General features: G+C 40.4%; 2 protein-coding genes across 5 annotated transcripts in view; one reads left to right on the top strand and one right to left on the bottom strand.

Annotated features, from left to right (window-relative positions):
- adam12b (ADAM metallopeptidase domain 12b) overlaps positions 1 to 6022 on the top strand; it is a 337966-nt gene extending 331944 nt beyond the window's left edge. For all 4 annotated transcript variants that reach the window (XM_080205642.1, XM_080205643.1, XM_080205644.1 and 1 more), the window contains one exon: positions 4370 to 6022. In XM_080205642.1, the coding sequence (XP_080061768.1) occupies positions 4370 to 4421 (52 nt within the window). In that variant the 3' untranslated portion in view covers positions 4422 to 6022. The remainder of the gene's footprint in view (positions 1 to 4369) is intronic.
- A 7516-nt stretch (positions 6023 to 13538) lies between these two features.
- The window catches only part of fank1 (fibronectin type III and ankyrin repeat domains 1), a 44883-nt gene continuing 42173 nt past the window's right edge, over positions 13539 to 16248 (bottom strand). The window contains exon 10 of the mRNA XM_080205280.1: positions 13539 to 13609. Within this exon, the coding sequence (XP_080061406.1) occupies positions 13607 to 13609 (3 nt within the window). The 3' untranslated portion in view covers positions 13539 to 13606. The remainder of the gene's footprint in view (positions 13610 to 16248) is intronic.

The raw sequence follows: 16248 nt of genomic DNA on the forward strand, positions 1-16248 counted from the left end.
TTGAGTAGCTGTACCTCAATCTATGCTATTCAATGCAATTTAATTTGACAACAAAAGCAGGTTATTTCATTTATTCTGAAGGACTGCAACTTACATCCATGTTGCTAAGATACTAATAATTCGATGTCACTATGATAAACTTTGTGTTATCCAGCATTCTATCAACCAGAATACTCTACTAACCAGAGTTGCTGATGTTCCCTCAATACGAATTGTCACTTTACCAACTGGAAGCAATTGTGAAGTTATCTGGAACCCAAAAATATCTCCAGTCACTTCAGAATGTCTAGGCAAGGTTCTGGTAGAGGAGCTGCTAGTCCTCCTTCTTTGCAGCCACCATTATCATTTTGACTTTTTCTGTTATGTGAATTATGAACCCCACCCTGTGATTGGGACATCCAATAAACCGGGGAAAAGCCAAGATGAGAAGCATAAAAGGGTTGTGTTGACACAAAAGCAGAAAATTGAGATCTATAAAGGTATTGAAAAGGGCAAGAATTAGAAGAATTTGATGAAAGAATATAATAATGACTCATTCGTGATGTATGATATCAGGGGTTGTCAAAGAGAACAGTTGCTGAAGATTTTCACCAGTTGCGAAGCAAATAAAACTGTTGAAGGACACTGTACTAAACATGCTACTAAGTTAGAGTCGCTAGACAGTGTTTCATATGGATGGCTTCCTTTGTCCCTATCTCCAACCCATTGTTTGTTGCAAAGGCAAAAAATATCATGAGGAAAAGAAATGGACTGATCCATATACATTTTTCAGTGGATAGCTTTCATGTTTTAGATCCTACGTCACTGCATTGAAAGGTTAGATGTATCTGGTGCACAAAAATCCACTGACCGTGAAGCTGCATAACCATGAAAATACTGCAAGTTTTCTAACAAATTAATTGCCGCTCATCCCTTGATTACATTTATAATGTCAGGCGCTTTAGCCTTGCCAATTTCTCCCTCAGTGTACCTGAACAGGCACCAGAGTGTGGTGACTAGGGGATTTTCCACAGTAACTTCATTGCAGTGTTAATGTAAGCCTATATATGTCACTAATAAATAAACTTTAAACTTTAATGCAGACAAAACTGGCTTATGTTGACAACATTTGCCAAATTCTACCCTGGCAAGTGTGAGTGAGTATAGTTGATTCTGCTGGTCCGAAGCAGAATAAAGGTCGAATTACAGGCTTGCAGGTGCAAATGCTGCAGGCTCACATAAAACAACTCTTTTGGTGGTTGGAAAATATAAGTGTTCTAGGTCATTTATAGGTGTGCACAGTGACCTATAGTTTACCATATGCAGAGTAACACATGAACGGATAAAGAGATTTTTTAAGAATGGCTCTATCCACAGTGAAGGAACGTAAAGAGACAAGGCTGAAAATAGCAAGGCTGTTCTATTGCTAGACAATTGTCAAGCTCACCCTCATGAATCTGAGTTATGTAATTGACTCACCTGATGAAGGAGCAGTACTCCAAAAGCCCGTGATTCCAAATAAACCTGTTGGACTTTAACCTGCTGTTGTGAGACTTCTTACTGTGCCACCCCAGTCCAACGGCATCTCCACATCATGAATCTGAGTTAGTGAGTGGTAAAATTTATCAATACAACCTCATTAATTCAACTGATGGGCCAGGGTGTCATCCAGAATAAGAAACGTTATTACAGAAGAGATTTCATGAGAAAGTTTACATGTACAGAACTTCCAATCTTTAAGAGTATAAAACTTGCAATTTTTAGTGTGGCCCGTGCCTGAAAATCAGTGAAAAGTACAACATTGAAGGGTTTGGAGAAAATTGTTATGTCTGATGAAGGAGATGTAGGAGGATTTAATATAAGGCCTGAGACGATCTCAAATAGTGGGAATGGTGATGGATACTCCTTCTACACACACAATCAGCAAACTTCGCCAAAGTAAGATAGGAGAGTGGCTTGAAACTGACAAGGAGGCTGAAGTGACACGTACTATTCATGGTGCTGAAATCATAGAGTGTGTTTCAAATCCTCAATAGCCAAAGGAGACTGAAAAGGACTCTGAAGTAGATCACGATGAAGAAAATAATTTGGGCAAATGCTACTTCAGCTTTTGTTAAATTTGATGACATTGGGTAAATTGGCTGAAAGGCAGACTTGTTACGTGTTACACAAGAGGTTATGTAGTTGTACATTCAGCAGTCTGCTTTCATGCAGAAAAAGGCAGAAGGCAAATAGGCAAGCTGACATCAGGGATTTATTCATTGCAGGCTTGGGAAAAGGGACAATCTCCCACGCCATTTAACTCTGCAGAAACAGTTGTAAGATATGCTGAAGATTAATTCTCTTGAGCACCTGGTATATTGTATTACTTTATATCTTAATTTATTTTAATGTACTGTTGGAGATTAGAAATAAAAAGAATGCTGTCCTTTACATATTAGTTTATGCTACAAATATTGCAGTGCATTTCATTGGTAATTGGAACTCTCCATTAACTAGCAATTTTACTTAACCGGCACTCCTCTTGTGTTGGATAATAAAGATTTGACTCTATCATGGTCACAGTTCTGATAATATTACAAGCCCCAAAAAATCTGCATTTCTTTCAACCTGGATCTCCTGTGCACACCTCCCATTTCCTCCTCTCTGCCCCACTATTCTTAGCCTTGCCTTCAGCCATTGAGGTTGGGAGGGCTGAAATTCCCTCCCAAAACATTGCCACTTCTGACTCCTCCTTTAAATTGCTCTTTAAAGCCAACCTCACTGACCAAGTTTTTTGCTTACCCGTCCAATGGTCCAAATGTTGTTTTCAAAATAATGATAAAGCTAAAGTTTTATCACCTTTTATGTCACCGCACTTGATGCAGGAGTTTCAAGTGAGGGGCAGCTTCGTGAATACCTAGAAGTTTCCATCCAAGTTACACGTCTCTGCAATTAACTTTGTGAAAGCATTATCTCACTGTCTGCCTCAGAAAGATGACATGCATTGAATGGTGTGACGTTGTGTTTGTGTGATATATCCAAACTCAAATCACTGCAGAATGCAGATATTTAAGTCTTGTCGTTTCAATGACATGATAAGTGTTGATATGTTAATTACTACAATCAACCTCTCTGTCACTGAGTATTCACTAGCACAGGGGTGAATTCACATTTTTTTAAAATGTTAATTGTCGCTGGAGAGTTTAAAAATGTAAAATGTTGAATAAAAAAGTACTTTTTCTATTTCTTTTCCCTCTCTGTTTTCCTTTTTTATTTCTCTTTCTGAGCCTGAGTTGACACTGATTCTAATTCACACTTCCCACTCAGACCCTGCAGTTTATTCAGAAACCTTCAGCCTGACTGATTACAGAGCCACAGTTGTTTTTTTCTGTTCACTCAGATCCCTCTGTTATCAGCTCACAAGTACAACAACTTGCCACCCAAAAAACTTCAAAACCTAAGCATACAAGGCCAAGTCTAACTAATGGTAGATGCTGTTAGATGACCTGCTACAGCAAAATCTTTGGCACCGTATCAACTTTTGTCAGATTCCCCTCTTCTACAGTAGGATGGGGTGGTTTACTGTGTTAAAAATAATACATCAATGCAAGGTGTTGTTAGTGAAAACTTCATTTTTATAGATTATTCATTCATAATTTTAGCCAAATATATTTACCTTGGCCAGAATTTTCTGGCCATTCATGGTGGCACAATTCTCTGGTCTAGCTGACAACGTAACCTCAGCCATGGGTGTCCAGGCAATGATGGGTGGCTTCAAAGGGAGTTCCCATGGATTCAACAGTCAATGTTGAGGAATTCCATGACCAATCTCCACTGACTATATATTACTATGCCCTACAATATTGGGGATCTGAATTGCTGTGGGACAGAACATGCCCAATGATTTTAAAATGCTCATCTTTATGTTCAAGTCATGGCCTCACCCCTCCCTCTCCATCTGCTTAGCTGGATAACTTTCTGGTGGACTCAGTGTTCCTCCGACTCTGGCCTTTTGCACATTCCCCAATTCCTTTATCTCACTGTGCCATCAGTCATCTGAGCCCAACATTCTGGAATTACCTCTATAAAACTTTCAACCCTACTCTTCTGAAATGCTCCTTACTATCTACGTCTTTGACCAAGATTTTCGTTATTTGACCTAATATTTCCTTTTTTGGTTCAGTGTCATTTTTTGCCTGTTTACACTCTTGTGCATTGCCTTATGACATTTAACTATATGAAAAAGACCATGCAAGTTATTGTTCTTGACGGCATCACTAACCCATTAAAGTGAATTAAAATTTATGCTGAAAGATTAAAGTCAAACAAAGAGTAGTATTCAATATCAAACCTTCAGGAACAAATACATAAACACAATGTAAGATTTGATTATTGTCTCTTTTTTCAGACCAGCGCCCAAGAAGCCTCAGCAATATAGTAAAATTAACCAACGTTGTTGATATCAAATGATGGATGAACTTTACCTGCCAGCAACTGACCAAACATGTTTGCACTATGTGAAAATTCTTAATGGACGGTATCCTCTTATTAACCAGCATTGCGAGCAGGAATGGTTTTGCTACATATCCATAATCGATGTCAGCATTTCTTGACTGGCATGGGCAAAGGATGGCAAGGCGTAGCCAAGCTATTCCTTTCACCGTAACTAGAAGAGGAAATAATTTTTATGTGTATATAGTTGGGAGATGCTGATACATAGAATATCATTGTTTTATACAATGAAAGTGGCCCTGCAAACCCACTATCAATAATGTCTCCTGGTACCACAAAGAATCTTAGCAACATGCTGTAGTGGCTTGATTGTACCATATCACTGGCTGTTTTTGGTGTAACGTCTGCTTCCACACTAAAAATGCATTTAGTTCCACTTTCTTAAACTAATATGTCATCAGATCAAATTACTTAAAGCAGTAAAAGCACCAAAATATACGAGTGCCTTCACTGTATAAACAAGACACCACACGGACATAATGCCCTCGTGTGTTATGTAATCAGATCCACTCATTGTAGAAGTGTTGGACGACAGCAGGACATATATTGCAGTTGTGAAATCAATCAGATCTCTGTGTGACTTATGGAACCACATGGTTAGGCGTTTTAATTTAATAGGAGTGTTGCATGTCTTGATAGTGATTGACCAATTTGAAAAGCATCCTTATACTGTAAGAGGTAAGCTCACACCACCAAAGCTGTGGTCAAATTAGTTGGTGCTTAACATATTTTGTGTACTATAATAGAACTGATAGGTAAAGGGATTCTGAGCTCCTGTTTTTGGTGCTGTGGCTCCTTATGGTGCTGTGTACTTGCTCAGGTACGTGTAAATTATTAATTTATGTTGAATATTTATTGCAATGCAGTGCACTGTGGTAGACACTTTTACAGTAGCTGAATTTTCTTAAAGGAAAAATTCTCTTGAGTGTCATAATTGTGATCATTTTCAGTGAAAAACATTCTGCCTAATTGCAACTAAGCAGAATAAATATATTTGCTCTAAAGTTACTAGGGCACCAATAAACACAATGTGCTATTATTCTTAAGCAGCAGGAATTTTAAGAAGAAAATCAGATTCGGATGAGGAATTCAGCACAGATTGGATTGATTCACAGAATTCACCCAAATCAAATCACTGCATTGTTTCCTTTTCAGGTCAAACATTTTGTAAAATGATTTTTAAAAATTCCAAACTTGTTATTAGTATCTGATGTAGTTTATTGATTAAACTATACCCACATTTTTGTAGCATTTACATATACTAGAAGGTCAGCTAGCCACTCAGAGCTCTTATTTTTAAATGAAATGTATGTAACATTCCATTTAAGCTTGTTCAAGCTTGTTGTATGTTTTAGGTTTGACGGGGAAACACTTCTGCAGTTTTCCTCCGCCGTTGATTCAAGATTATGCTTGTGAACTGTCCATTATTCACTAAACTCAGTGTTCAAATACTTCGGTTGTGTCGCTAGTTATTTTGTACATCAATGAACTTTAATTCTTTGAGATCACACTAGCAACTTTATACCAAAATAAAGAACAGAATTACGTTTATTTGGTTATGTGTGAAATTATAACGGCATTAGCTAGAAAAGATGGACTGGAAGAATCTCTGTTTCGTGCATGTGTTTTAATTATGAAATATTGATTAACATTTCTACTTATCACACACTGGTGAAAAATTGATGTCTACAACATATTGTTTCGTAAAGAGCATTTAGAGTAACCCTGCGAGTCAGGGAAATATGCCAACTTTCCATGCACACGCAGCAACCTACTTAATAAATAACTGCAAGAAGAGGTTGTTACTCAGAAGTTAACTTTTTATTTTGACTTTCAAACAACTTTATAAATCTAACATTGGATAAAAGCAAATTACTGCGGATGCTGGAATCTGAAACCAAAAGTGAAAATACTGGAAAATCTTAGCAGGTCTGGCACATCTATAAGGAGAGAAAAGAGCTGATGTATTGAGTCCAGCTGCTCCTTTGTCAAAGCTAAAAGGCATAGAAAGTGGAAGATATTTAAAATGCAGGGTGAGGGAATGAAAGATGAGTCATACCCATAGAAACCAGGGGAAAAGACTGCTAATAGCTGCCCCCAGAGAGAGTAAAGGGTGTGAATGGCAGAGAAGCTGTAAGCTGTGACAGATGGAGACGTTGGGCAAAGGCCGAGGGAGGGGGGTGGTGGTTGGAATGGGATAGAGGTAGAACATAGTAAAGGGTAAACGGGGAGACAAAATAATAAGGGAAGGAGGATGAAGTAAGGGGAAGGCAAGAGATGGGTGGGAAGAAAAACCATAAAGAAATAAAAGGAAGAGAACAGTGAAAAATTGAATAAAATAGAATGAAAACAAAGGGGGCTGAGATGGGGTAGAGCAAATCATCTGAAGTTGTTGAATTTGATGTTGAGACTGGAAGGCTGTAATGTGCCTTACCAGAAGATGGTACACAACATCACCACCAACACCAACATCGAGTTCAACAACTTCAGATGATTTGCTTTATCCCACCTCGGCCCCCCCCTTTGTTTTCATTCTATTTTATATAATCTGTTACTGTTCTCTACCTTTTTTTAATAGTTTTTATTCATTTTCCTTCCCCCTTTCACTCTTTCCTTCCCCCTACATCATCCTCCTTCACTTACCTTTTCTCCTCTCCTTCCTGCTTACCTTTTTCTATGGCTTTGACACATCTGTCATTCCCTTCCTCTGCAGTATAAATATCTCCCACTTGCTATGCGTTTTAGCTTTGACAAAGGATCGTATGGAATCGAAACATCAGCTCTTTTCTCTCCCTACAGATGCTGCCAGACCTGCTGAGATTTTCCAACTTTTTCTCTTCTGCTAATAAATCTAACAGCAGAATTTGGTAACTGAACCAACATCATAACCTATTGCAATACAATCCACTATTGGGAAACAAGTCATTCTGAACTATCACAACTTTAGCTGCAATCTCTATTTACAGGTCTTAGCTAAAGTATCGGGAATATGTATACTAATGTCCGTGACAATAATAAGTCACATCAAATCAGGAAGGTGCACAGGTAAAGCACATAGCTTTTCACAGTGGCACAGTGGTTAGCACTGCTGCCTTATAGTACCAGGTTCAATTCCAGCCTCAAGTAACTGTGTGGAGTTTGCACGTTCTCCCTTTGTCTGTGTTTCCTCTGGGTGTTCCAGTTTCCTCCCAGTCCAAAGATGTGCAGGTTAGGCTGATTAAGGGGCAATTTCGCACAACCAGTGTCAGGCTAAATATGTGGGGCTACAGGGATAGGGCCTGGGCGGGATTGCTGCTGGTACAGGCTCAATGGACCGAATGGCCTCTTCTGCACTAAGGATTTTATGAACAAACCTGCTGCAAAACAAATTCAGCCCTTTATGCTCAGCATTTCAAATCATTATCAGGAAACGATGCTCTTTCTACTTTAATAGTCTTCTGTATACTAAATTCTAAAGTAATTTTCTCTTAATTAAAAAGTAAAAAAACGCAAACGATGAATGATGCAAAAATGAAATAAAAACAGAATATGTTGGAAATGCACATTAAGTCAATTAACACAATAAAGCTGAGTCCACAAATACATTTCATTAAAAACTGGATCATATTGTTACTAAATCCACTCAGTGTGAAATGTCCTATTTATTTGAAATTGTGTTTACATTTGTGTCCATTTCTCTGTCAACAGATGATCTGCTCTGAGCTGCCGTCTTAAATAAAGTGGTCTCTAACATTATTTTCTACTTCCTACCAAAATCCAGAAGCCAATCCTTTATTTTACAAGATTAATTTTTTTTATATAATGCATCACAATTCTCTGAGAGCTGCCCTGTTTATTGTGGTTAAAAGCTTTGGTGCCTGATGTTGGAGCATTAGCTGAAGGGATAGTTAGAGACAGATGTAGCCCAGGCCACCTCCTTCAAAGTAAGCACTGGCAGAAACATGGCAGTCCTATCTAAAGCCTCATGGATTTACTGACATGTAGCCAAACAGACCAATGGACAAATAACGGACCTTGCACTCGCACAACAAAGTACAGGGAGTCTTGAAAAATAGTCAGACATTTTAACACGAATAATTTATTCCCAGTAAGATTTCCAACTTGAGAAGCACAATTTAGTAAGTGAGTAAAAAGTGGTTGGATTGAAACATGAATACAAAAGCAGAACACTGGGCATCTGAGACCAAATAATGCTCAAAATACTCTGTAGATTAGGCAGCATTTGTGGATGGAAACAGAGTTAATACTCAGGTCGAGACATCATTGCGACCTGAAATGTTAACTCTCGTTTCTCTCCACAAACGCTGCCTGACCTGCTGAGTGTTTCCAGCGCTTCCAGTGATGGGGATAAGTTTGCCTGTGACCTCAGCAATCTCTGTATTTCCTGAATCTTCCTTCACCTTGTAAATTTTCATCGTCTCCCATGGTCTTCCAGCAGCCTGATCACATTCTGTAGAATTGAACATAAACAATACATTGTTAGATAACAGTCAAAATTAATTATTCTGTAAATGAAATACTGATCCATCACTGAATCCATAAAATTGATCAAGAAGGTGTAAAATACCTCTGTGCTAAAGGACTTGGCCATATATAGAATACTTGTCCCATACTGGAATCAGAGAGAGAGAGATGTATGAATTTGGAGGTCTAAAAACTCACTCATATTGACACCTTTTTCTACAAATGCCATTCTTAAACTACTCTATGAACATACATTATTCAAACAATTCAGATCTTGGGGAATATGTACATTGGCTAAACCTTTCTAAAAAACTGAAGTCTGTATTGATGTCTTTGAGTATTATGAAAAATACTGAATATATATTTTAAATACATACAACACAAATAACATTTTGAATAAAGTGTGTGTAAAGCTGATTGACTGAATTCAATTCCTGGCTGAGGAAAGTTTAGTTGATTATTTATTTTATGTCACCTCGGAATGCATTCACAAGCAAAGGGTAAGGAATGCCTATTTCCACTTTCTTTTGAGGAGAGATTAACTGACTTAACGGATGGTGGTATAAGGCAAAAGGAAATGGTAATTAGACAAGTAAAGGAACTAAAGAGCTAGGACCAGAAGAGGTATAAATGGGAATATCAGAATCAACACTGACAGCTGCCTCTGAGTAAACATAGAAACTAGAAGCAGGAATAAGTCATTCGGCCCTTCGAGCCAACTCCAGCATTCATTTTGATCATGGGTGATCATTGAATTCAATATCCTGATTTCCCCCCCTCTCCCTTTCCTCCCATATCCCTTGATCCCTTCAGCCCCAAGAGCTTTATCTAATTTCTTCTTGAAACCAGACAATGTTTTGGCCTCAATTACATTCTATGGTAGTGAATTCCACACATTCACCACTTTCTGGATGGAGAAATTTCTTCTCATCTCAGATGTAAAAGGTCTACCCTTATCCTCAAAATATGACCCCTAGTTCTGGACTCCCCCACAATTGGGAATATTCTTTCTGAGTCTACACTGTCTAATCCTGTTAGAATTGTATAGGTTTCTATGAGATCCCCTCTCACCCTTCTAAACTCCAGTGAAGATAATCCTAACTGACTTAGCCTCTCCTTATATGACAGAGCTGCCATCCCAGGAATCAGCCTGGTAAGCCTTCGCTGTACTCCCTCTATAGCAAGGACATTGTTCTTCAGATAAAGGCGCTAAAACCGCACACAATACTCCAGGTGTAGCCTCACCAACACCTTATACAATTGGGGCAAAACATCCCTATTCCTGTACTCAAATCCTCTCACTATGAAGGCCAACGTACATCTTTGGCTAGGAGTCTTTCCCCTGCATAGTGAGCACTTATCTTCCTCGCCAGGATTCTGTTTTCACCTGGATTGCTCCCAGTGACCTCCTGTCCTCTCTGGATCTTTTCATTGAGAACTGCAGGCGTGACATTGACTATCTCAATTTCTCTGCTCCCTTCACTTACTTCAACCTACTTCCCCTAAAATTGTAGCACTTCATTCTTTCGGGTTCAACCTAAAATTGTCATCAAACCTGCTGGCACGCGTGGTGTGTTCGGCAAACAAACTTGTCTGGTGGAGGCTGAGTGCCAAATTCTCTCACACCTCTTCTGTCTCCTGTGAACCTTGAACCACAAGTGAACATCAAGGCATTACTTTCAAAACAATCTCTGATCTTATACCTTCTGGCACTCATCTCCCCATGCCTCCAACTTCATAGACAAGGAACAAAGAACAACACAGCACAGGAAACAGGCCCTTCAGCCCAACAAGCCCGCGCCGCCATTTTAACATTCAGTGAGTGCCTCATTCCAATCCTTCTTCTCCCTTTGACTTTTGTCTACGCCTCCAATTCCAACAGCCTCCAATTCCACACAGCCTGCAACTATCTCTTTCCTAGGAACAACAAATAAGACTGCCATCAATCAGTTAAGGCCATTTATGCTCCACAAAACAAATATATTACTCTTATTTCAACTTTTGTTTTCCTTGTCAAGTCTCTTCCCACCCACATCTGCAACTCTCCCAATGTGTTCCATCATCTGTGTAGCTTTCTGGCCCTAACCATCTTCTCTCCATCATGGATAACCAATCCTACTAGATCTCTATCCCCCACCAGGGCAGCCTGAGGGCTCTCTGTTTTTCACTTGAGCAATGGGCCCCACCCACCATCATCCTCTTCTTAGCTGAACTTGTTCTCGCATTTAACAACGTCCAATTTGGTTCATTTAAAGGAAGCGAGTGGAATCGATCTGGGTCTGAACTATGCCTATCCTTGGATGGATATGTGGAACATTATTATTCCAGCCCTGCTCTGGTCTCTGAGCTCTCCTGTTTTTCTGTACTCTGATGACCATATCCATTTGTGTCACACCCTGAATGGAAAATTTGAATAGCTTTGTTTCTGATTTCCACCTTTCACTTGCTTTCTAGTGAAAAATTACAACATGCTACTGTGCAGAGGGCTTTGTGCATGAATCGTGAAAACTCAGTCTACAGGTGCAGCAGGTGATCAAGAAGGTGAATGGAATGTTGGCCTTTATCGCGAGGGGGATAGAATATAAAAGCAAGGAGGTCTTGCTGTAACTGTACAGGGCATTGGTGAGGCTGCAACTGGAGTACTGTGTGCAATTTTGGTCCCCTTATTTGCAAAAGGATATATTGGCCTTGGAGGGAGTACAGAGAAGGTTCACCAGGCTGATACCGGAGATGAGGGGGTTAACTTATGAGGAGAAATTGAATAGACTGGGCCTGTACTCATTGGAATTTAGAAGACTGAGGGGTGATCTTATAGAGACATATAAGATAATGAAGGGGCTAGATAGGGTAGAGATAGAGAGATTCTTTCCCACTTAGAAAGGTAACCAGAACTAGAGGGCACAGCCTCAAAAGAGGGGGCGGGGTGGGGGGGATCAGTTTAGAACAGAGTTGAAGAGGAACTTCTTCTCTCAGAGGGTAGTGAATCTCTGGAATTCTCTGTCCATTGAACTGGTGGAGGCTACCTCGTTGAATATGTTTAAGTCACGGGTAGATAGATTTCTGATCGATAAGGGAATTAAGGGTTATGGGGAGAAAGCAGGAAAGTGGAACTGATCCACTTCAGATCATCCATGATCTTTTTGAATGGTGGGGCAGGCTCGAGGGGCTGGATGCCCTACTCCTGCTCCTATTTCTTATGTTCTTACGTTTCACGTGGTCTATTCTGACTCTTCCCTTCCTTTCCTGACTCTTCTGTCTCTGTTTTTTTTTTGAGGACAGGCTATTGACCAATATCCACTGTCACTCCACCAACTTGCAAAGCTACCTTGACCACACTTCCTCCAACCTGCTTCCTATAAGGGTTTTATTCCATTCTCCCAGTTTCTCTATCACTAGCGTATCTATTCTAGTGATTCCACCTTCCATACCAGTGTTTCTGATAGGTCTTCCTTTTTCCTCAACTAAGGATTCCACCCTCAATGAAGTTGTCAGGGGCCTCAAATATGTCCATTCCATTTCCCACAACTGCTTTCAGCACTTTTTTCCTTTGCTAGGAAGCACAAAGATGGTGGCGCGGGCTCGTTGGGCCGAAGGGCCTGTTTCCCGTGCTGGGTTGTTCTTTGTTCTTTAATTGGATTCCCCTTGTCCACACCTTCCACCCCACCAGCCTTTGCCTTCAATTAGATTGTTCTTGGTTATCTCCTGCATATGTAGTGTGATGCCATCATCAAACACATCTTCTCCTCCCTCCCCTTTCGGCATTCTGACAGGACCACTACATCAGTTGCTTCTCAATCACCCCCGCACCCCCCCCCCCTCCCAACCCTCCACCGACAATCCCTTCCTTCCCTAGTCCCTTCCCATGCAAGTGCAGGAGACGCAAAACTTGTCCTTTTAATTCCTTCCTTCCTGCTGTCTAGAGCCAAAACAATTCTTCCCAGCGAAACAGAGATCTGCACGCATTTCTTCCAGTGTGATCACCTCTACACTGGGGAGATTGAATGCAGATTGGAAGATGGCCTTTCAGAACACGTCCATTCAATCAGATAGTGTGATTCCGAGCTTCTAGTAATTTGCCATTTTAATTCTCCAGCCCACTTCTACTCCTTTGGCCTCTTATAGTGTTTCAATAAATTCACTGTAAGTTCCAGGAACAGCACCTCACCTTTCAATTACACACTTTACAGACTCTGGGGCTCAATGGTGTGTTCAAGAATTTCTGGTCATAGCTCTACCCCCACTTCTGCAAACAGCATCTGTTAGGAGTCATTTACTATTACCATTTACACCTCCTCAATACTCACCTTCTGTTTCTTTACCAAGATTACCTTTAGTTTATCCCACAACTTCCCTCCATCTCCCCAAATCATCGTACTTGCTGAAAGTCTGCAGTTAGTCTCTATGGACAGATGCTGGCCAGCCAGCATTTTCTGTTTTATATCCAGTTCTGGAATGAATTGTTCAAACAATTTTATGGCAGGGGAGTACTTGAAGGCCCGCAGAAATTCAGGGCCTCGATATTCCATCTCATTTCATGTAAAGATCACCAGATAAAAGAAGCTCCCTATTTTAAAGTGTGAACATGGCTCCGTTATAATTACCTCATTTGTTAATGAAGGATCAGCTCCATTCTTCAGCAGGAGGTGGACCAGGGTAATGTTGTAATTTTTCACTAGAAAGCAAGTGAAAGGTGGAAATCAGAAACAAAGCTATTCAAATTTTCCATTCAGGGTGTGACACAAATGGATATGGTCATCAGAGTACAGAAAAACAGGAGAGCTCGGAGGACAGAGCAGGGCTGGAATAATAATGTTCCACGTATCCATCCAAGGATAGGCATAGTTCAGACCCAGGTCGATTCCACTCGCTTCCTTTAAATGAACCAAATTGGAAGTTGTTAAATGCAAGAACAAGTTCAGCCAGGAAGAGGATGAGGGTGGGTGGGGCCCATTGCTGAAGCGAAAAACAGGGAGCCCTCAGGCTGCCCTGGTGGGGTTTAGAGATCTAGTAGGATTGGTTATCCATGATGGAAAGAAGATGGTTAGGGCCAGAAAGCTACACAGATGATGGAACACATTGGCAGAGTTGCAGATGTGGGTGGGAAGAGAATGACTGTTGAGCACAGCGATCTACAATTTTAAATACATGGTACATAATGAACCATATGAAACTTCAAATGCCACTGTGAAGTTTCAACGTATAGTTAAGGACATGGCTGACTGACCAAACCAGATCTCACCATGGCCAAATTTGGTAATGGATAACCAAACACTAACTGTGGTCAAGACCTCAAACAGGAAGAAATTAAAGTGCACATTGTGCCAGGGGAGTGGTGAGGGGAGGAGATTGTGAAGATTACTCTTCAAAAAGGCACGAAGGATGGCACAGTGGGAAGCACTGCTTCCTCACAGCTCCAGGAACCTGGGTTTGATTCCCAGCTTGGGTCACTGCCTGTGTAGAGTTTGCACATTCTCCCTGTCTCTGCGTGGGTTTCCTCCAGTGCTCCAGTTTCCTCCTACAGTCCAAAGATGTGCGGGTTAGATGCATTGGCCATGCTAAATTATAAGATATAGCAGCAGAATTAGGCCATTTGGCTCCGCCATTCGATCATGGCTGATATGCGCCTCATTCCCATTTTTCTGCCTTTCTCCCCATAACCCTTCAGCTCATTACCAGTTAAAAATCTGTCTAACTCCTCCTAAAATTTACTCACTGCCCCAGCATCCACTACCCTTTGGGAGAAGTAATTTCTTCTTAACTCTGTTTTAAATTTGCTACGCCTTATCCTAAAATTATGAACTCTTGTCCTAGAATGCCCCACAAGAGGAAGCATCCACTCCACATCTACTTTATCACCTTGTATATCTCAATTTGATCTCCCCTCATTCTTCTAAAGTATAGCCTGAATTGTTCAATCACTCTTCATACCACAAACCCCTCATCTCTAGAATCAATCTAGTGAATCTCCTCTGACAGCCTCCAATGCCACTACACCTTTCCTCAAATAAGGGAACCAAAACTGTGCACAATACTCCAGGTGCGGTCTTACCAGTGCCTTGTATAGTTGCAACAATACTTCCTTATCTTATTCCTTTAGCTGTTAATGCCAATATTCCATTTGCTTTCTTAACTATCTGCTGTACCTGCATGTTAGTTTTCTGTGACTCATGAACAAAGACACCCAGATCCCTTTGCACCGGAAGACCCCAGAATCTCTGCCCATTTAGATAATAAGTCGCCTTCCTATTTTTCCAAACAAAATACATGACCTCACACTTATCCATGTTAACCTCCATCTGCCACATTTTGGCCCACTCTCCTAACCTATCTGTATCCATTTGTAAGGTTCTTATTTCCTCATTGCAACTTACTGTCCTGCCTATTATTGTGTCATCTGCAAATTTGGCTTTAGTTGTTAATATAGATGGTAAATAGCTGGGACCAAGGACTGAATCCCACTTGGTATTTCTTGCCATCCAGAAAATAAAAACATTTATCCTGACTCTCTATCTTCTGTCCATCAGCCAGTCACCTATCCAAGCTAATAAATTACCCCTAATCCGACGTGATCTAACCTTGTGAGTTAACCTTTTGAACGGCACCTTATCAAACACCTCCCAGAAGTCCAGATATACTATATCTACAGGATCCCCAAAATCCATTTTGCTTATTACATTCTCAAAGAACTTTTGCAGATTAGTCAAACACAACATGCCTTTCATAAAACCATGCTGACTCTGATGGATGGCATTTTGACTTTCCAAATATCCTCACTTGGCTTCTTTGATAATTGATTCAAACAGTTTCCCAACAACAGATGTTAAAATAACTGGTCTGTAATTTCCTACATTTTGCCTCCCTCCCTTTTTGAATAAAGGCATTACGTTAGCATTTTTCCAATCCATTGGAACCTTCCCAGTGTCTAGGGAATTTTGGAGTATTATAACGAATGGATCCATTATCCTCTATCTCCACCACCACTTACTTTAATACCCTAGGATGTAGGCCATCAGCCCAGGGGATTTATCTGCCCTCAATCCCAATAGTTTGCTGAGTACCTTTTCCCTATTGATATTGATTGTTCTAAGTTCTACCCTTTCTATAACCTCTGACTTGCTCGTTCCTATAGGAATGGTACTAATGTCCTCCACCGTGAAAACTGAGCCAAAGTACTGATTTAGCACCTCTGCCATTTCTGCATTCCCCACAATTAACTCTCCGGTTTCATCTTCCAAGGGACCAACATTCACCGTAGCGACTCTCTTCCCTCTTATATACCTATAGAAGCTTTTGCTACCCTTCTTCATATTT

Source organism: Carcharhinus amblyrhynchos, chromosome 17, assembly GCF_965287045.1.
Source record: "Carcharhinus amblyrhynchos chromosome 17, sCarAmb.v2.hapA, whole genome shotgun sequence".
Lineage (NCBI taxonomy): Eukaryota > Metazoa > Chordata > Chondrichthyes > Carcharhiniformes > Carcharhinidae > Carcharhinus > Carcharhinus amblyrhynchos.